This window comes from Anolis sagrei, chromosome 3, assembly GCF_037176765.1.
Source record: "Anolis sagrei isolate rAnoSag1 chromosome 3, rAnoSag1.mat, whole genome shotgun sequence".
Taxonomy (NCBI): Eukaryota; Metazoa; Chordata; class Lepidosauria; order Squamata; family Dactyloidae; genus Anolis; species Anolis sagrei.
Window position 1 is genome coordinate 252,465,005 of NC_090023.1, and position 23,275 is coordinate 252,488,279.

At 40.1% G+C, this 23,275-nt stretch overlaps 1 protein-coding gene across 6 annotated transcripts in view; it reads right to left on the reverse strand.

Annotated features, from left to right (window-relative positions):
• The window catches only part of TNIK (TRAF2 and NCK interacting kinase), a 308,720-nt gene that overhangs the window by 149,940 nt on the left and 135,505 nt on the right, over window positions 1–23,275 (reverse strand). For all 6 annotated transcript variants that reach the window (XM_060767526.2, XM_060767524.2, XM_060767528.2 and 3 more), the window contains exon 3: window positions 4,579–4,635. In XM_060767526.2, the coding sequence (XP_060623509.1) occupies window positions 4,579–4,635 (57 nt within the window). The remainder of the gene's footprint in view (window positions 1–4,578; window positions 4,636–23,275) is intronic.

A 23,275-nucleotide genomic window follows, 5' to 3' on the forward strand; every position in this document is an offset into this window, starting at 1 on the left:
TGGCTTGGGCTGGTCCATAAGATCACGAAGAGTCAGAACTGACTGAATGAATAAGCAACAACATCTACTAATCCATAGAATCATGGTGTTGGAAGAGATCACAAGAGCTATTTAGTCCAAGCCCATGCCATGAAAGAATACACAATCAAAGCACTCCAGTCTGTTTAAATACCACCACACTCTGAAGCAGTGCATTCTACTATGCAAGTAAAGATGTGATAGCCAATTTAAAATATCTAATGGGATGCCATGTACAAAATGGAGCCAGCTTGTTTTCCACTACTCCAGACACAGGATCACAAACAACAAAAGTTCAAATTACAAGAAAAGAGATCTCATCCATATATTAGAAAGAACATCTCTACTGTAATTGCTATTTGATAGTGGAACAGACTCTTTGCAGGGTTGTGGGCTTGTCTTTGGATGTTTTTAAACAGAGTTTGGATGATCATCTCTTAGGAATGTATAATTGTGTATTCCTGGATAGCAGGGGGTGCATACTTGCATACTCATGAAATTTAATTACAGCACCAGCTCAAAAGAGTAAAATTGCAAAGCCCTGGCACTAGTATATCCTGATCACTGCTAGGCAACTTCACTAAACATCACTAGCAGAAGGGGCCCAAAAAAGAACAATTCAATGAAGGCAAAACCCTGGTTCCCAGGAAAGGATGAGATTGTTCCTCTATTATTTTTAAACATGATGCACATGGTTTTATTGGCCAGGATATTGGGATACTGCATTGGAATCTGAGAACATTTTCTTGTGGCATTGAAACATGTTCCAATGCTACAACAGTAGCACAATGTTGGTAATGAGTAACTTAGTGAATTACCTATGCGGACTGCAGTAAAAGAAGCACACCTCTGGATTATGATAGTAATGGATAAAGTAGCCATTTCCTTTTAAAATCTTACATTCTGAACTCTTGATCTGGGCTGCCTTGCTGGAATGGTGTTGTAAGGACACACTTGTGATACCGACACAAAGCAGTATCCTCTGGAGATCTGGCAATTAAATATCATGCTCTCCAACTGTCTCAATGTGACAAGGATGGTTCTGATTAGTCTTTACTGTCCCACTTTCTCCACTTCTCCTTTTGTCCTCAGCTTATGTCAGCTTGCTGACTTAAAGGTCAGCAGTTCAAATCTGTGGGAGGGGGTGAGCTCCCATTGTTAGCCCCAGCTTCTGCCAACCTAGCAGTTCAAAAACATGCAAATGTGAGTAGATCAATAGGTACTGCTCCGGCGGGAAGATAACAGCACTCCACACAGTCATGCCAGCCACATGACCTAGGAAGAATCTATGGACAATGCCAGCTCTCCAGCTTAGAAATGGAGATGAGAATCACCCCTCAGAATTGGGCATTACTAGACTTAATGTCAAGGGGAAGCCTAACCTACGTCAGCTCCTGCAAACTAAGTTCCAAGTGCAAAAATAGTTTGCGCTCTACTAACTCAACAGAGGAGAAAAGAGATGAAGATTAAGAATACTGCCTTTCCTATTAGGCTCAGGCAAAAACATGCTGCTATAGACTGTTTGTGTTCTTATTTATTAGTAAGTTGACCACACACCGATGTTGCCTGGCCAGTGTGTCCTGCTTTTCACCTATAACATATTGTAGGTTATGAAAAACACCTACATGACATTTTATGTATGTATGTATGCATGTATGTATGTGTACTGGATTTGGTCTGGCTTGAATTCAAATGCTTATTCCTAAGGCTATAGGTTTTTAAAGCTCATTTAAATGTATCAGTTCATTAAGAGCCAATTATGTGCAGGTAGACGCAGCAAATCAAAGGTGTTACTGACCAACCCCCCAAGGGAAATGGCTGCACAAACATCTAGAAAGTTTTGAAAATTGAACAGCAGAAAAAGAAGGGGGAAAGAGGAGAGTTTGTGTATGAGAAACCCACAGATATGTGCATGCAAAAAAGAAAAAAAACCTAGGAATTTGTTGATGCTGTTGAAACAAGAGTTGAATTAAAATTGTATTTTAAAGACATGCTCTTTCTGAAATCTCACGGCGTATTTCCAGGCAAGACGTACAACAGTAAGGCTTAAAGATGTTGTGTGGTTTTGTGTGAATTGAGACTCTTATTAAGTAACCCCTAAAGTGCTTATGTTTCCAAAAGCTTTAGTAATTTTATACATTCTTCCCCTGCGGGTTTTTGGCAAGCATACAGTTTATTTGTCTTCTCTTAAAAGAATAACAAGCTTAATACCTTGAAAATCCCTGCTCTTTTTGTCATGTAAATTCCTCAGTGACCACCATTCATGCATTTTCAGTAGGACATTTTCCAACTATATGTGTTTGAGCTCCCGTGTAGCCAGTTCTTGCAAAGTACAAAACTTAAGAGTTTTGTATTTCAAAGATTTTTCACACCAAGCTGCAATATGCCAATTTCCTCTACAATTAGCAAAACAATTTAGCCACAGCAACATTTCTTGGCTAAATGAAATCCAGGCTACCCTTTCTGGAAATATCTCCAATTCAGTAAAGGTGAGATACTGAGAACCAATAGCAGGAGACAAATGAAAAAGAAGAACTAGTTTATTTTGCTCTCTCAGTTCTCAAGTCTCCACACTGTATCTGAATGGGCTATGCTGAAGTGTCCCTCAAAAACCACTGTGGAAGAGATGGTACAAACAAAAATGAGCCTTAGGTACCTCCTCTTAGTGTGTATCTCCACCAGTGGTTCCCAACCTTTTTTTTTTTTAACCAGGGACCACTTTCCAACATTAGTACAAAAAGGGTTACGAATCGGTTTTTGGTCAACTTTTGATTTGGTTTGGTTATTTGGGGTGCTGATTCAGAAAATTGTATTGGATAGACAACATAACCTCTAGTTTCTGATAGAGAGCATATGCCATCCAGTAGTCACCATCTCCTCACCCACAGAAAACCACATTTAATAATCTAGAGCAGATGTGGTAGAAGTAATCTTTCGTGGTAAGTCAGCCTCTCCCCTCCCAACATCCTCGTTGCCTCGGCACTATATTGGGAGACCAGTTGCTCTTGTTGCCACGTTGTTTCAAGGAAACGGTGTAGTAATGGTGAGGCCGCGGATCATATTTTCATTCTTGAGGACCACTGGTGGTCCACGGACCACAGGTTGGGGCACGGATCTACACTGTAGAATTAATGTAGTTTGATCTACATGAAAGGCACGGCTCAATGCTATGCAATCATGGGAGTTGTAGTTTTGTAAGGTCTTTAACATTCTCTGCCAAAGAGTGCTGGTACCTCACCAAACAACATTGGAAGTCAGTTATTTTTTTAGATTGCCCCAGAAATGACTAAGATATATCTTTGTTATTGTGCTCAGACAAGGGGGTGTTTCCTTTCTTAATATGAGCTAAGGCACAATATTTACATTGACCCGTGAGTTTTAGGTCAGTTTTTAACTGAAATTTCTAGACTTAAACATGAGTATACATGGTAGGTATTGTAGAGATACATAACGTATTGAAAAGAGTCAATACAATGCTGACTAGCATAGAGAAATATCAGGTTCCAAGACATTGAACAAAGAGGGGGAAGGAGGAACCATCACCATCAGATCACCTGTCTGCCATCCTCTTCACGGAGTGATCTCAAGAATTCCCAATTCCTATTGCTGTCCAGATGGGGAGAACATGAATGAGCAAATAAACATAAGTGGCTGCTGATCTTTGTTAATGTCTCTGCTTGCTCAAAGTGGCTGAGCAAGCTTTAGCTATGGGTTTCCTCAGGATGTTGAGCTTTTGATGCTGGGCAGACATGGAGGGAAAATGTCTCTTTGGACCAAGGCCCAGTATCCCACAGGCAAAATGGCAACTATGGAACCTTTCTGAACTGTACTGCTTACTAAACACACCTGATACTGACCTTGCTTTGTAATCAAAGATATCATTTTAAGTCTGCTCTGGTTCTCAACAAAGTTCATGAGTATTTGCCACCACTCACAGCAATGGAAACCAAACCAGTACTTGCATATTAAGCCCCAGCTACACAGACCATTTAATGCAGTTCGAAGCCAACTTCAACCTGCAGCAGCCAGACATTAAACTTCCACAAAGCCCATAATGTGCATGAGTGTTTTGTGGTTTGTGTAATTACCAACTGGTCCCCAAACTTGTTCTAAGCTTTCCTATGTAAATATCTGCACAGTGAAGCCACTTTCTGTTGTGAGCCACCCAAGTCCTTTTGGGGAGGTGGGGCAGGATAGAAATAAAGACGATGATGATGATTATTATTCTTCAATACTATTTTGCAACTGCATTAAATGGTCAGCATAGATGAGGCCATTGACTTAAACAATTTCCAAAAGTCCAGGGGCTACCCACATTCTTCCAGGCTGTATCTTTCATCCTACTCCTGTCTTTTACCCTAAAAAAACACACCTTATGCTTCTTAAAGGTATGAAGAAAGTTTGTCACATTTTGGTCTACCATATCTGTTATAGGCTGGGGGCAGTCAAACTAAAAAAAACCACACTTTGGCCATGATTTACTAAGATTACTATTTTCAAGCTCTTGAGTAGATTTCCCTAACACATAATGAAGAAAGCAAGAAAACAAGAATACTTTACCCCAGTGACGTCCATAACTTTGATAGCTGCAAGCTGCCCGGTTTTAACATGACGACCCTGGAACAGAACAAACAAACAAAAAATAGGTTAAGTTTCTTAATTACATGCTGCTACCAAGCATTAAGCAGCACAGGTCTGGTGAATTCAAAAGGAATGGTTGCTGTTGAGTGTCTTCAAATCATTTCTGACATATAATAATCCTAAAGTTTACCTTTGCCTTCATCTGAGGCTGAGAAAATATGCTTTGCGCAAGGATATCCAGTGGGTTTCCATGGACAAGTGAAGGTTTGAACTCTAATCTCCAGATTTCTGGTCCAAAAGGTCAAACCACTACACAGCCCGGACCCTAGATGAGTGTACTTCTCAATATAGCTTATATAAGTTAGTGGCTTAATTCCCACTAAAACAGTGGTTCTCACCCTGTGGGTCCTCAGGTGTTTTGGCCTACAACACCCAGAAATCCCAACCAGTTAACCAGCTGTTAGGAGTTTTTGGAGTGGAAGGCCAAAACCCACAGGTTGAGAACCACTGCACTAGAATCTCTGTACCAAATTAGAAGTCAGTACCATAAATTCATTATCCAGTAGAAATGAGTGGTTCTTAGCATGATTCTTAATAAACAATGTACCTGCAAACATGGATTTGTTTTTACTTTCATGGACTTGTATACAGACTTTCCCCTTAGGTTCACAGCAAGATTTTTTTTTAAAAAAATGCACAAATAATGACATGAAAAGTTAAAATATTTTTAAAGACAATTATACAGATAACCAATTAGCCCACATAGCATTAACACCATACTATAATAAAATCTTAATACTATCTCAGATCTGCATGAAAAAGAACACATGTAGCTGAACAGGATAAATTTGACAATATATTAGGGATCACCGTGGGCAATTCTGCTTTTCTAGGGAATGATGTAGAAATCAGTCACAGGGTAGAACTGGCTATACCACTGTCAGACAGCAACGTCTCACCAGGGTTTGAAAATTCACTACTATATCATCCTTGAAGTACCCAGTTCAATTTCATATGCAAGGTGTGTTTCCTTTATCCAGAAATCTGGTCCAAAACCTCAAAAAAGCTTCCACTTTCAATGTGGCAGTTGTGATACTCCTGCTCATTCATCTCTGATCCTTAGTCTTTCCCCAGCCATACATCCCATTGGTGAAATTGCAGGAATCCAAGTGTTGTGCTCAAAATGAATCAATGCAACCTGCCAGTCTTGTGTTTCACAGATATTTGGTCTTTCTCCAGCCTCATGTCTTGTTTGTTTATGAGAAGTGAGGCTGGAGAGAGACCAAGGGCCTGTGAAATGGCAGGAATCCAAGTGTAGTGCTTAGCATGGATCCATGCTTCTTGCCATTTCACAGATCCTCAGTCTCTTTCCAGCCTCATGTCTTGTTTATGTACAGGGGCGGCTTAACCCATTACACAAAGTAAGCATTTGCAGTATAGTTGATTTTGCCCAGGGGCGCTCCTCTTGGGGGAACATAGACCTTGACATATGCGAGTTGTAGTTACTGGGATGCATAGTTCACCTACAATCAAAGAGCATTCTGAACTCCACCAATGATGGAATTGAACCAAATATGGCACACAGAACTCCCACGACGAACAGAAAATATATATCAGTGATTGGTTGGGGGCGGGGGGGGGGGGGAATACTGTTTACTATGCTTACCATTGAAAATTACCTAGGACTGCCTCTGTTTATGTATGAGATGCACCGCTGAAGATAGCCCAATTACCTATGAAATGGCAGAAATCCCAAGCATAGATCTAGGAATGAATCCACGCTTCCCCTTATTTCACAGCACGTGTCTCTCTCCAGCCTCATGTTTTGTTCATGTATGGTGTATGGCACTGGAGAGGGACTGAGTATCTGTGAAATTGTGGAAGGTATACAGTAGATCCTTGCTATCCACAGATTCAGCTATCCACAGCATGCAAATACCACTTCCTTGGCAAATGGCTAAAAAGTGAAGTCATAGGGAGGAGGGAGCAAGCTTGTTTTCTGCTCCCCAGGACACTAGGATGTGGAACAATGGCTTCAAACTACAAGAAAGGAGATTCCATCTGAACATTAGGATGAACTTCCTGACTGTGAGAGCTGTTCAGCAGTGGAACTCTCTACCCTAGAATGTGGTGGAGGCTCCTTCTTTGGAGGCTTTTAAACAGAAGCTGGATGGCCATCTGTCAGGGGTTCTTTAAATGTAATTTTCCTGCTTCTTGGCAGGGGGTTGGATTGGATGGCCCATGAGGTCTCTTCCAACTCTATGATTCTATGAACCTCAAATCTGCCAATTTATGGAACACCATTTTATTCACAGTTGTATATAATGGGGTTTGAGCATCCACAGATTTTGCTATCCATGGGGTCAGAGGTCCGGAATCAAATTCCACTGAAATTGTAAAAGCTCATTTTGTTCTGAAGGCCCACTAAATGTACATATGTAGGTAAGTAAGTAAGCAAATACAGTCAATCCAAAATCTGAGGGGGAAAAATCCAAAATATGGAGCATGTCTAGTCCGAGGTTTTTTGAACATGAGACACAAAGCAGTGTCATATGTTTTGAAAGCATAAATTGCAGCTATAATAAGCCCACTCAAGATCATGGCTGTGGCACAATGGAGGGTATTTTAGAAAGAAACCCCCACATATATACAACACAGTCCAGTGCAGATAAAATCACCTGTTCAGTTCTCCTTCGTTGAGGGAGACATAGGGGCCCCTCTCCACAGCAAATTCAGGAGATGGAATTACTGGTCTTCACACGCACACAAACACACACACACTTCTGCTGCTGCTATTATTATTATTTTCCAAACCACAGATACAAGTGAAAAAGCAACAACATATTTCACAAATTATCTCGCTTGGTTCTGAGACTTCAGGCTCTTTTTCACCTTGGAGATAATGGCAGAGGATTCTTAAGAATTTAAACATTATTGTTCTTTCATTCTGGGTTTAACTTTCTAGCCCAGAGATTTACGTTGAACATACAAGTGACTAATAATATACCTCAGAGCTGACACTTTGATGCTAAATAAGGTTCTGGATATGGAAAGAATTAGTAGATTAGCCTCATTCCACATGGAATGAAATGAAATAACCTAGTAACACTGTCAATCTCTGACGGGATGAGCTTTTACAATTTCACAGAAGCGGCAAATGAGAGTCATATCCTTATACTGAGAGGAAAATGCCAAATGATATTAGAACTCAAATTACTCTCCAGAAAAAAACGGAGGGGAACCAGGGCAAAGCACCCCAAACTGATTAACCAGGAAATTCACATTACCACAGTGAATTTGAAGACCACACTGTCTTTTGTTTCTGAGGCACAGTGGGTCAATTCTCACGTTATGAGCTCTTCTTAAAATTTATTTATAAGTACAGAGCAGTAACTATGAGAACAGGGCAGTGATTCAGGAACAGTTGGACAGTGACAGCATGACTTCATTTTAAAAGAAGGAGCTTTTTCTTTGCTATAGTTTGGACATCAATTTTGAAGTCTATACTTTTATCTATCCTTGTATCTCAGTTATATCATTTTCTTCACCACTGCCACTCAGAAATCATCCCTTTGGTTTCAACATGATATACATAGTCTCCCCCCCCCCCCCCCCACACATTTGTGGTTTTTACTTTTGTGGATTTGATTACACAACATACCTACTTTCTGTCTGTTGAATGACATTGAATGTTTGCCGTGTATGTGTATTGTGATCTATCCTGAGACCCTTTGGGGTGGAATATAAATAAAGTGTTGTTGTTGTTGTTGTTGTTGTTGTTGTTGTTATATTACTTATACATTTGATTTTTTTAATTCTCAATTAATAATAAACAGTAAATAGCAATAATAATAATAATAAACAAGAACAAGCCATTAGAACAAATGCCAGCAAAGCTAGAATTGAAAAGTCGATGACAGATCCCAAATGTAGACTCTGCAAGGAAGCAGATGAAACAATAGATCGCACAGACAGACTACAAGCAGAGGCACAACACAGTTGCTCAGATGATTCATTGGAACCTGTGCTACAAATACCATCTGCTTGCGACAAAGAACTGGTGGGATCACAAGCCTGAAAAAGTTACAGAAAACAAACATGTCAAACTATTCTGGGACTTCTAAATTCAGACTGACAGAGTTTTGGAGCACAATACTCCTGACCTCATGATTGTGTTAAAAAACCAAGTATGGACTGTCAATATTGCAATCCCAGGCAACAGCAGGATTGAAGAGAAAAAAGTGGAAAAGCTGACATGATATGAAGATTTAAAGATTGAACTGCAAAGACTCTGGCACAAGCCAGTAAAAGTGGTCCCAATGGTGATCAGCACACTGGGTGTAGTGCCTAAAGACCTTGGCCTGCACTTAAACACAAAATTACCATCTGCCAGCTGCAGAAGGCCACCTTACTGGTATCTGCCCGCATTATTCGCCGATACATCACACAGTCCTAGACACTTGTGATCCAATACAACAGCCAGCAGAGTGATCTTGTCTGCTGTGGACTTATCATGTTGTGTTTCAAATAATAATAATAATAATAATAATAATAATAATAATAATAATGTGCTTTTGTGTCAGTAAAATAATAATAATAATAATAATAACAACTTTATTTTTATACCCCACCTCCATCTCCCCAAGGGACTCCGGGTGGCTTACAAAGAAACAAGCCCAAGAAATACAGATTAAAACAAATACAATAAAATGAAATCAACAACAACACATATCAGCAAAAACATATCACAATCGCAAAGCAACATTATAAAAGCAATATCATGGCTGAATGATTAGATGTTGAGTTCAGAGTGCTCAGGGTATGTGCAGTGGATCCCTAAGTGAAGACGAGAGAAAGTGCAAAATGCAATAAGGCTGGGTCAGGTAATATACTTAGCCATTTAAAATGGCAGGATTACAGGAAAGAGGGCCAAACTAAAGTGCAGGAGCTTTGGTGAGATCAAACCAAGGTGAACTGCGTAGTCAAAGGCACAAGGGAATATCCAAGTTTTTAAGTCCTTACAGAAAATGGACAGAGTAGGTGCCAATCTGATCTCCCTAGGTAAAGTGTTCCAGAGCCGGGGGGCCACCACTGAGAAGGCCCCACTAACCACACTTGAGACGGTGGTGAAAGCGAGAGAAGAGCCTCCCCAGATGATCTTAGGGTACAAGCTGGTTTGTAGAGGAAGATGTGATTGAAAAGATAGGCAGTTCCTGAACGGTTTCCTCCAGCAATGCTGGAAAACCTAGAAACTGAGGCCCAAGGACTGGATGCGGCCCTCCAAGGTCATTTATCCAGCCCCCACCCTACTTTAGACTTAAGGTCACCCTAAGTCTGAAAAGACTTGAAGGCACACAACCACCACCACTATCACAATCCTTACTGACTTGACTATCTCATCAGCCAAAAACAAGTCCACATTTTTGGCAGCCTAGCTGTAACTCTTATAGTTATTGGTTAATTTGCAATGCCAACAAATGATGGTACCATGGGGGCTGGAGTAAGAATTCAGATTAGGCCCCAAGGCATAAGGCTCTGTGCTCCTGCTGCACAGGTTATCCAGTTTCGTATGGCTGAGTGAGGATGGACAACAGAGAATAGCTTGTTCAACTGCCTGAGTCTGCCTAATGCAAGTGAGAATCCAGTACAGATGGTTTAGTTGGCGCCCCACTGGGTGATTGACAGGCAGACCTACTGCCCATCCATGACAGCAGTCCTCACAACATGAGAACAGCAGCAGGTCTGCTGTGGCAGCAGATTCTTGGTTTGATCCCTCCAAAAGACCACAGGATAAAATCCCTGGCTGTGCCTGCCTGGTGCTGAACTGCACAGCAGCGTGATATGAAGAAAACTAGGTCACTGGAGAAGATCCCAGAGTTCCCAAGAGAACAGCCTCACATTTTGAGTGCCAAAGTGTACACTTGCACATTGACAATGGGGGGGGGGGGGGGGGACAAGTGTAAAAAAGAGCCTGAATTAGATGCAAGGGATTAGATGGTTTCAACTAACGCCTTTTGTAAGGAGAACCATTTACCCATATTCCCAAATTCAAATTATAATGGACTAGGCATTATCTGCCTTGGATCCTGATGATCTAAAAACTGTATCTCCATATCTGAGCCTGTTCCAGCAAGTGTCTCTGTAGATTTTAGAAAACTATTTCTTGATTAAAGTCGTTGGCTTGCTGGCTGATACCCAAACAGAGGGTGGGCTGGAGATGCCACTGCCTTGGTCCTTTCACAATAATGTGCACATTACATTTTCTCACAATCTCAGCTGCCATTTGAAAAAAAAAATGAAATCCTGTTTCAGTGCATAGATGCATGGCAAAAAGTGGCACATGTATGGAGGCCTTCACCACTGACGCCTCAAAAGCTGGGGAACTGAATAAATTAAAAATACTCCAGTGGATCGAACTGTAAGGAGACAGACAATATTATGTTGTTCCATTGAGAACCTTAGGGCAATACACATAAATCTTCCTCCTTTCCAATTCATAACTGTCTTCAACCTATGCCAAGAGAGAGAGACTGGCTCTCCATTAGGCTAAGAAAGATTTGACCTCAAGTCCCCCTCTTCGTAGCAAAAAGATCTCTCATCACTATGGCAGGCAGTCTCTTTATCACTACCCAGTTCAGTGTTTGTGACTGGGCCTTGAGTGCCTATCAGGTTCCTGCAGTCAAGTATAGAAGAAATTATGGAACAAATTAGAGTAAGAAAACATTAGGACCTTCAACTCAATTAACGGCATATACAAACGTTTCAGAACGGTGCCTCTTTTTGCCATGCATCTATGCACTGCAACAGTAGAGAATGGAGCTACTCCATAGGGAGAAAAGCAAGGGCCGCTTATTCCTCATTAGCACCATTTTTCTCTAATAACTACAAGTAGGCTGAACTGTATTAAATGTGTACTTCCAACAGTGTGGCCTGCTTGTTAAAAGGTACCTAGTTTGACTTTGCTTCAGGCATAAAACTGCATCAAATGCCTCATGACTGTTCTCTGGATAAAGGTAATGACACACATACAAGTATTTAATACTCTTTCATTTATTTACTGTATTTATATATCGCCTTTCTCGGCCCGAAGGCGACTCAAAGCGGTTTACAATAGACATAATTCAAGGCCCCCAACAACATAAAATATAGTTTAAAACATTAACATATAATATCAACCATATAAAAACAGTGGGTTGTTGTAGGGTTTTTTTTGGGCTATATGGCCATGTTCTAGAGGCATTCTCTCCTGACGTTTCGCCTGCATCTATGGCAAGCATCCTCAGAGGTAGGTGAAACCTACAAAAAAAGGTAGTGAAAAAACCTACAGAAAAAAAACCTACAACAACCCAGTGATTCCGGCCATGAAAGCCTTCGACAATACATATAAAAACAATAGGAACAACAAGAACAATAAAGCTTAAGTCCTCAGCATTCCATTACTAAAATTATTTTCCAGTCGCATTGTCCAATCGTTCTGTGGATCTAAATTAGCCTGTTACACTGCATTTGCAAATGCTTGCTCAAAAAGCCAGGTTTTAACTCCTTTTTAGAGTGTTGGGAGGGAGGGGTGCTATCTAATATTCCCAGGAAGGGCGTTCTACAGCCGAGGGGCCACCCCTGAGAAGGTCCTGTCTCTTGTGCCTGCCAATTGCATCTGCGAAGGAGGCAGGATCGAGAGCAGGGCCATCCCAGACGATTTTAGAGACCTAGATGGTTCATAGGGAGAGATACATTTGGGCAGGTAAACTGGGCTGGAACCATTTATATAATGTATTACACACCTCGTGCAGTCAAAGGTCTGAGAACAGGAAACAGTTAATAGTAAAAACAAACATGAACATGACTGCCACTTTATGTCGTCCAACAGAAGGGAGGTGGGAATCATGCTTGGCGAAGTGTCAGGTACATCTTGTACAACGTGTACACTCAATTTGCACGTTGAAATGGAAGGGGATGCACCTGAAATTCAGGTGGATGACCTAAAAGCCATTTAGCATTCCAACAGTTCAGCCCTAACTGTTTTAGGACTGATTTGCTTTCACAGTATGGCACAAATGGGCCTGCATGCTGTTTGAGGAATTGTGCAAAGCATAGCAATGTTACTTCTTCTGGCAAAAATCTTTCTCCTCCTAATGAGGCAGCCTGAGTCCAGGGGTGAGCTGAGGTCATCTGAATGCATTTCAGAACGCTGAACGGAGAAGCATATTGCCTATGTCCACACAATGTGCAGATGTCACTTACTACCCATTCTCCATCGCTAGTTAACAAAAAAACAGAATTGAGGAAAGGCTGTTCCTGAAACAAACATGAGATTCCAAATAACAGGCAGAAAATGCACCAAGCTTGTACAAAAGAGCTTTTTTGGCTTTGATCTAATCCTGCTGAGCCCATCAAAGATGCATCTGCATATCTGCTTATTTGGCAATGTAATTTTTTCAACTTTATGTTGTTATGTACGCACACCATGTGCTTGGTATAACATTGCTCAAAATGGTTTATTTATTTATCTCTATCCCGCTCTTTCCACCCTTGTAGGGGACTCAGAGCGGCGTACATAATGGCAATATTCATTGCCACATATCCAATAACATAACATACAATACATTTATTTATTTTATTTACTCTATTTATATCCTGCCTTTTTCTACCCTGGAGGGGACTCAAGGCGGCTTTACATATGGCAACTATTAGATCCCTTTAGACAACAGACAATTAAATACATTTAAGCTAAAATTTAAAATTAAAGTTAAAAGGGACATCAAAACATATAACATTATAATCACTATTAAAATCACACCATCCACAATCATAATCTGAGGTTGTTCCAAGCATTATTGCACATATTTCATAGTTATTACTGTACTATATTCTCCAAAGGCCTGACCCCAGAGCCAGGTTTTCACTTTCCATCTGAAGGCCAAGAGGGAGGAAGCTGGGAAGTCCCACAGCTAAGGAGCCAACACTGAGAAGGCCCTGTCTCTCATTCAATACAAATAAACAGTTAAAAACATATACATATAATAAACCTGGGTTGTTGTAAGTTTTTTGGGCTGTATGGCCATATTCTGTTTTCTTTCTGGAATATTTATTTATTATTATTTATTTACGATATTTCTATGCCGCCTTTCTCAAACCCAAAGGTGACTCAAGGCGGCTTACAACCAGGCAGCAATTTGATGCCTAACAATATACAATTAACAGAATTAAAATACATTCAATGAACTTTTAAAAACATATAAAACCAATGCCTTCATTGTTAGTCTCCTTGTCCAAAAATTGTTGTCTGAGCTGTTCTAATGTTTACTTTCGTCTAATTCCATGTTTAACTGTTGCATTAAATTCTGAAGGCTTGTTCAAATAGCCATGTTATCACTTTTTTCTGGAAGGTCAAAAGGGAGGGGTGTGACCTAGTATCCCTAGGGAAGATGTTCCACAACCGAGGGGCCACCACTGAGAAGGCCCTGTCTCTCGTCCCCGCCAGTCGTGCCTGCAAAGAATGTGGAACCGAGAGCAGGGCCTCCCTGAACAAACTCAAACTTGATGGTTCATAGGTAGAGATATGTTCGGACAGGTAACTTGGTTATACTTGCCCATACAGCCCGAAAAACTTACAACAACCCAGTGATTCCAGCCATGAAAGCTTTGACAATATCATAAAACCATTAAGGTTTTCCTTCCCAGATAGGTGGTCAAGGCATATGAGGGTAGAAACCCAGTCTCAACTTGATGGATATCCAAGTGGGAACATCAAGGCTGTCATTGTTTCTGTTTGAAAACTCATTGGGGCATAAAACAATTCTTTTAATTTCCTTCTAAACATTATCCTGGATATTACGATTTCAAGATTGTAATGTGCTTTATATGACTGTATCTCAGTTTTTTACTTTTTTTTTAATTTCAAAAGTAACAAGAAGGAAAGTTTCATTGCAGAGGCTTGAAGTGAGCACTGCACAATAGAAAGGAAACTTGGAACATTATGTTGTCAAAAATGCACTTGATATTACTAATTAATTTTACAAAGTAACATTCCTTATAGTTTTCAGGTTAGTATGTAACGAATACACCAAATATAAATATCTAACACACCCAACCAACATGTCCACGAGACACAATAGATGGGGTTAAACCCTTGTACCAGCAGTTCGAATCCAGGGAGAGCAGGTTGAGCTCTCTTTATCAGCTCCAGCTTCCTATGCAGGGACATGAGAGAAGCCTCCCACAAGGATGGTAAAACATCAAAAATGGAGGTGTCCCCTGGGCAACGTCCTTGCAGATGGCCAATTCTCTCACACCAGAAGTGACTTGCAGTCTCTCAAGTTGCTCCTGACTCAAAAAAGTAGATGAGGATAGTGGGAGGTGCAGTTGGTTAGAAAGGAAATAATACAAAAACATGCCTGCATCAACGATGCACTAACCAGACTATAATCGTACTCCAAACATTCCGCCAAGGAGTGCAGAATTCTGCACCCCAAATTATGCTATTTGCATATTTTCCTTGTTTGACATAATGTATAAGCCTTTTTCAAGTCATGGAAAAAAGAATGGCTGTTCAGGGCACTGAAGCCTGGATACACTGAGATTGGGTTGGAATTATACAAAAATAATTCTATCTCCCCCTTTCCCCTGGCATAAGATATAGATCTTGGGACAAGGTATAGATACCAATTATAAAGCAATTTTAAAGAATTCAACAGAATAAAATAAATTTTAAAAAGGAATAAAAGGCAATAGGAGGGAAAGACTGAATCACAGTTTAAATTTGTGTGAATTAGTGGTTTATATAGCATCCTAAAATAAAATTCTTTTTGGTTTCTGCTGTAATTAAATAAGCTACTACTGTTGGTAAACGAGATTTACTAAGCAGTTATAAAAGTGCCTGGAAATATATCTTCACTGTCATATTGCATTAAGCCGAAGCACTATTTTACAGTAATGAAAACAAAATGTGTTCTGGGCTTTTAAAATGTAAATATAATTGAGACTGCCAAGCAAAATCAAAGGAATGCATCAATACCCTTCAGGGAAATGTACACTGAAAGCTGCTTCCAATCAAATTAGGAAGACTCCAGCAATACTCTTTGTGGGGAAACCCTTGAAGACTGTATAGAAGATGTAGTTAACGGTAAAGGTTTCCCTTGACATTAAGTCTAGTCATGTCCAATCTTGGGAAGGGGGGGGGGGCGTTGGGCGTGCTCATCTTAATTTCTAAGCCGAAGAGCTGGTGTTGTCCCTAGACACCTCCAAGATTATGTGGCCAGCATGACTGCATGGAGCGCTGTTACCTTTCAGTCGAAGAGGTACCTATTAGTCTACTCACGTTTGCATGTTTTCAAACTGCTAGGTTAGCAGAAGCTGGGGCTAACAGAGGGAGCTCATCCTGCTCCCCAGATTCAAACAGCAACATTTCAGTCAGCAAGTTCAGCAGCTCAGAGGTTAAACCTGCTGCACCCCACACACTCACTCACTCTCTCATACACAACCATGCCGTCATGTCTGCATGGGCGCCTTTTACCTCCCCACCAAAGCAGTACCTATTGATCCATTCACATTTTTGTTTTCAAACTGCTAGGTTGCCAGAAGCTAGGGCTAACAGTGGGAGCTCAACCCAACTCGCTACTTTGATCTGCCAACCTTTTGATTGGCAAGTTTTTCTGCAGCTGCCAGTTTAGCCTGTTGTGCTACCAGGGCCCCTATAATATTACATTAAAATGTACAATATTACATTCCAAACATTTTTGATAAGGGATGCTCAGTCTGTATTATCCCAGTATTTTTGATAATCTTGCCTGATTTTCTACTGTATATCTTCTAGCTCTGCAAGTATCTCCCTCCCTATAGACACAAGAAGAGAAGGAGAAGGTGGAGAGCTGGCCCCAACAAGAACCCTAATCTGAAATAGTGCAATCCAACTACAGTGGAAACAATCTTTTCGGACACAATAAAAGCGCAGAAGGAGGAGTGGCTGTCCCTAATCTTACGTATCAGTCTGCCTAAAATACATTTCCTATCTCTTTCCTTTTGCTCTCAAAGAGCAGGAAATTGGTTGATAGCTTGAATAAACTGTTATCATTCTGACAGCATCCCTTAGGGGGGGTGTAAGAGAGAGAGAGAAAGGGATCTATATAAAATCAGACTCATGCAGCTTCTATTCATAGTTGTACATCCAATTCTTTTTTTTCCAAATCCTTTTACATTTCATTTAAGGCAAGTCTGTAGAAAATACCCATAGAATTTTATTTTCCAAGACATTCCTGTTGAGATGATGATTTTCCTTTTTATATAAATGTTATATGTGGTGATGACTGTGATGGTGGTAACTTGTGGATGCTTGTGTGTACATTCCCATAATGGGACAAAAGATGTGATGCTGCAATATTTCAAGAGACATGTAAAAACTGATGAAACTGAAATAGGGGGTCATTCAGGTAGTGCATCGCTGCCAAGATGATTTCTTTGGTATTGTCCTTCTCAACATGGTAAGCCAACATTTTCTAACTGGAGAGCTCATACATTGAACCCATAACACTCTATGTGCAAAACATACACAGAGCACATCAATTAAGACCTGATGCAAAAGTACTAGGACTCACTGGGTTGCTGTATGGCCATGTTCCAGAAGCATTCTCTCCTGATGTTTTTCCTGCATCTATGGCAGGCATCCTCAGAGGTAGTGTGGTCTGTTGGAAACTAGGCAAGTGGGGTTTATATATCTGTGGAATAATCTCCAGGGTGGGAGAAAGAACTCTTGTCTGTTTGAGGCAAGTGTGAATGCTGCAATTGGCCACCTTTTGAAAATGGGACTCAATTTTCAAGAAGCATTAAATGACACCTTTTTTGGGAGTCATTCTCTGCACAAGAGATATAAAAGCTCTCTTAAGGTGCAGTGCAACATCATTATACCTTTTGCAGGAAAACAGGAAAGACTTATCTGGTATCTTTAAAACCAATCCATATTCATATAGATTTCGATGGACTACAGCTCACTTAATCAGATTCACCAAACTTTTAATCTTCTTAACACACCTTCTTATTTTAAAGCCATTTGTAAGTCTATAAAAGATTCATTCAATACCATGATGAATGTTGTCTACACCTGTCTTCTAATGTCCCTTATGTTTGACAATGAGCCATACACAATTACTATGTTCATTATCCTCCTTTTCTCCCAAAACTGGGACTCAAGGCAACTTACAATTTTAAAAAGACCAATATTAGTTAGTTAGTTAGTTAGTTAGTTGTTGTTGTTGTTGTTGTTTATTCATTCATGCTTCCAGCTCTTCGTGACCTCATGGACCAGCCCACACCAGAGCTCCCTGTCAGTTGTGACCACCCTAGTTACTTCAAAGTCAAGCCAGTTACTTCAAGGATACCACCCATCCATCTTGCCCATGGTTGGCCCCTCTTCCTTTTTCCTTCCATTTATTTACTGCACTTACATCCTGCCCTTCTCACCCCGAAGGGCAGCTCACAAATCAGGGCAGCTCACAATATAGCGGAACAATGCAAAAAGCAAACATTAAAATAATATGACACTTTAATAGTAGTTTTTATAATGGTAGTTTTGAAGTGCTTTTAACTGTTGATTTAAATTTGTTTATCTAAGATTCTATGCATGTTAAAAAAGGTACTCTTTCTTTCAGAAAAAAATTAACACTATGGATATCAAGATGCGAAAATATCCTAGGTGTGGTCCTTTGGTGACTGGAACATGATTGAAAAGGCAGGGCTCTTTAAAAAGCAACAACACAAAGCCATGTTTACAACCCTTCACAATCAACTATGTTCTCTGTGGCTGGTGTTGTCAAAGGGGAGGAAAAAATACTTCCTCTTCTCTCATGGAGAGCCGCCTCTTAGGTTCTTCAGTGCCTCAGGCAAGTTTGCAAATGGACTGAACTGGGCTTCCAATCACAGTCAATAAACTCTCCAGGTTCCACTCAAAGAGCAGAGTAAAGCCAGTCTCTCCTAATAGTATGTGACATCAGCAGTGATACAAATATACAGAACTGTATGGAAGCAAGTGACATTTTATTTAGAAGCCTCCAAAACCAGGGCATTACAGGCAAAGCTTCAGTCTTTGTTGTCTTGCATATTTTGCTAAGCAATCCAAAACAGAGTGAGCACCAAGAATCCTCGCTCCACCCCAGGCCTCATTTTAGGAGAGATAATTTGTGTGACACATGCATAGGTTTCCGTGGATGAAATCAAATGGAAATTTTGTACTCTCAAGGAGCTGTCAAGCTCTATTGGCTGCAGTTTATCTTCTCCAAATGGTTTCTGCATTTTCATATCAATAAATTATAATGCAGCTGCATTTTCAAACATCGTCTCTCAAAGAAGAATTTTATATTCATGCTGAATCAATCCACCAAAGCCAGTCTGGGTATCTTGTAGGGTCATTTTAGGAAGAGACTTACCCAGCCATGCATATTTTTCTCCAGAAATCTCTAGGGCACCAAATTGAACACACAATGAGTCCCCCAACCCTTATGATAAGTGGGTTAATCTCCAAATTCACTGCCTCATTTAATTTGAATTTTAAAGGAGTGGGATTGGAGGCAAAGAGCAATTTTCAGATACTAATGGTAGAAACAATAAATATATAAGCAATGATTAACAGCAGTAGAGTTCTAATGTCAAATTAACAGTAAAATCCTAGTGTGGAAAGAAAAGGAGAACCAAGATGGATGAACCAAGTGGTGGTGCATTACTCTTGTGAGTGTGGGGTGGTGAATCCATGCTTTAGTTAGAATTTTAAAGGCACTGTCCAATGTGCTGAATTGGGTTCAGAACCCTGGATAGCTCCTTTAATGCACAAGCTAAATCTCAGAGTGATATCATTGTCCCAGTGATATAGAAAACACTGGCTTCCACTGTAGGAACCAACAAAGCTAAAAGCTTTCTGGGATTGGTAGAGATGTGGAAGGGCCTTCTCAGTGGCTGGACTCTGCAACTCCCTTCCCAGAGAAGTCAGAATGACTCCCTTCCTTATGCCCTTCTCATGGCAGGCTAAAACCTTTTTATTCAGACAGGCTTTTAAGGCAGAAAGAACTGTCCAAGTGATTCTATATCAGGCATGGGTAAACTTTCATACTTGGGGGCTGCATGCTAGCACTTCCTGCTAAGAGGACTGGCTTCCCAGTGATGGAAGGAAGGGAAGGAGGAAGGAAGGATGAAAGAGAGGAAGGGAACGATGGAAGGAGAAAGAAGGAGAGAGGGACAGAAGGAAAGACAAAAGGGAAGTAGGAAGGAAAAAGAGAAGGAAGGAAGAGAATAAGAGAAGAATGGAAGGAAGAGGGAGGATAAAGGAAAGAGAGAGAAGGAAGGAAAGACAAATGGGAAGAAGGAAGGTAAAACAGAAGGAAGGCAAAAGAGGAAGAGGGAAGGAAGGAAAGACAAAAGGGAGGAAGGGAAGAATGGAAGGAAAAAGAGGGAGAGAGGAAAGGAGGGAGGGAAGATGAAAGGCAGGAAAGGCAAAAGGGAAGGGAGGAAGGGAGGAAAGAAAAAGAGGAAGAAAAGATGGAATGAAGGAAGGGAAGGATAAAGGAAAGAGAGAAGGAAGGAAAGACAAAAGGAAGGATGAAAGGGTAGAAGAGAAGGAAAAGGAGGGAGGGAAGGAGGAAGGAAGGAGAGAAGGAAGGAAGGGTAAAATGGTGAGAGAGAGGAGGGGCTGAGAAAAGAGCTCAAGGGTCTGTATCTAGCCCCTAGGCCTGGGTTTGCCCATACCTGTGCTATATGATATTAGAAATTGTTTTAAACATTTTTACTTGTTTTAATACCAGTAATTTTAATATTTATATTTTTAGGTTGTAAAATTTTGAAGTTTATATTATGAGTCACTTTGGGTCCTGTGAGAAAAATGGGGTACAAATGTCATATTATGTTGTTGATGATGATGTTGTTGTTGCTTTTTCTCTCCATATTTTCTCTCAATTTAGGAAGAGGAGAGTGCTGTCAGCTCCATGAATAGCATCCCTTTCATCTAAGGATGTATATGGGAATGTTATCCTCCCCCAATCCGCTCTTGGAAGACTTCCTTTCTGTCATTATCCCTGGAGCACCAAAAGAGGAAATGCAAGAGTAGTAAAGATTTCCCTGCCCACAGTGGGGAGGATTGCAGGTTGGACCTTCATCTCTGACAGTGGAAAGGGAAACTGACTTACTCTATAATCTTTACAGCACCTTTCAGGCCTTAGGACACAAATCTATTGAACTCAGTGGGACAGACTAGCTATTAAACTCTCTGTAGTTTCCTTTTGCATATGCGCACACACAGCTATCTAATTTCAAAACTGCTGCTAGGACAGAGCTATCCTTAAAGCTTCTTTAAAACTAAAATCTCCTCTCTCAGAGGGAAACTATTTCGCATTATGGGAATCACAACAGAACAATGTACACAGCTGATATGTCAGAATTAATGTTTAAATTTTACATATGCAACATGTTTCAAACTGTTTAAACATTGTGCCATTAATGTAATTATTTAATCAGTTTTTATTAAAAAAACATGTCTACTAATAATTTTATTAGTCCTTTGCTTTAATTTCTTTCTAAGCATGTGCTAGCATAAAGGCAAGATACGCATGCAATAAAACAACAATATTACACTGTACATTGATTCTGGAATTTTTCTTTATGGATGAGACAATCTCTGCAGTATTTACTCACTTCAAAATACATTAGTGCAGTATTATAGCTTAAGCTTTTAAAAATAAAAGAAGCAATAAGTATTCCCAAGGTGCACCTAACATTTTCCTTAAGTTTCCTTTGCTGGAATTGTAAAATTATTGTTTTTAATTGAAGACTAATTACTTTACTTTTTATATTAGCAAGCAAAACAAAACAGAAATTTAGTTTTTGAGCAAATGAGGGAATATGATATTTTTAATTAGTAAAAAGACAAAATACAATTAAATCAGCCAACATCTTAATTGAACAATTTTCACAGCTATGGACTGTTAAAATAACTAGGCTGGAAAACAGAAGATGTCAAGAAACTGTCAGGAGCCTGAATGTTGATTTTCCTTCTCTCCATACCAAATACAACTTTTGCCAAAAATGGTGTTAAAAACTTACTTACCACCAAAAAATGGAATATGGTTGATTCAGCTTAGTTGTATTTAGACTTTTTTATTAAAACATCCTGACCAAACAATATATTCTAAGTATACGTTTTATTTATTGATAGCTATAAACTGTTTAAAGTGAAAGAAAATATTTTCCCTTTACACTGAGTCCGACTCTCTCAGTGGTGCTCATTTCCATTTCTAAGCTTTTTTTTTTTGTCGTGTCAGGAGCAACTTGAGAAACTGCAAGTCGCTTCTGGTGTGAGAGAATTGGCCGTCTGCAAGGACGTTGCCCAGGGGACGCCCGGATGTCTTGATGTTTTTACCATCTTTGTGGGAGGCTTCTCTCATGTCCCCGCATGGAGAGCTGGAGCTGATAGAGGGAGCTCATCCGCCTCCCCCGGATTCGAACCTGCGACCTGTCGGTCTTCAGTCCTGCCGGCACAAGGGTTTAACCCACTGTGCCACCGGGGGCTAAGCTGAAGAGCTTAGACACCTCCAAAGTCATGTGGCCAGCATGATTGCATGGAGTGCTGTTACCTTCCCACCGGAGTGGTACTTACTGATCTACTCACATTTGCATGTTTTCAAACTGCTAGTCTGGCAGAAGCTGGTGTTAACAGCGGGAGCTCACCCTGCTCCCCAGATTCAAACCACTGACCTTTCAGTCAGCAAGTTCAGCAGCTCAGTGGTTTAACCTGCTGTGCCATTGCTACCCCCATAAACTGCTTAGATTCAAAAATTCCAAAATATCACACATGTATATGACATAAAATATATGCAATGCACAATATGATCTACAAATTAACACACACATTTCATGTGGTCCATGAAAAAATCATAATCAAGTCTTGGAATTATTAGTTGCATAATTAAAATGGCTCCTTTATATATTAACTAATGAAAGTGTTACTTGATTGACTGACTATTTTATTTATTTATTTAAAACTTTTATATCCCAATCTTCTCAACCTCTGTAGAGGGACTCAGACCGGCTTACAGCAAGGATTCAATGCTAATAGTACAATCTAAAATCATCATATAGTAACAAGTTAAAATACATATCGATTAAAATTACAAATAAGCCAAATCGCCAAGATAAAATCATGTCCAACTCAGTCTGTATGTGTGGTCAATAACTTTGTTCTGTAGCCGGTTTCAACCATTAGATCAACCATAGACTAATTAAGCCTATTTCTAATGCTTTGCTTATCAGTAATTACCATGAGATGTAGCTCATCTATTGGCATCTCCTATAATCTGAATTTGGGTAGCACTGACTTATAACATAGTATCTAAGGATGATCTTTACTGAGAAATGAATTTAACACACAATCAACAGGGCAGAGTTTTAATGTGCAGAAAGATGTAGGAGGCGGAGAACTTATCTGTTCAAGGAAAGATAGCTCAATGTTTTGAAGCTGACTCATATTTCTTCAAATAAGGTGCACATGGTCATGGGAGTGATGGTTTTTATGAGCTTGGATAAAGATCTTACTGACATTTGGGCCAGATTTATGATTGTATGTAACTACTAGGCTTGGGTAACAACGGAAAAATTTGTTTCTAAACTCATTTCGTTTTTAGGGGTCCATCGTGTTTCGTTTTTTTTA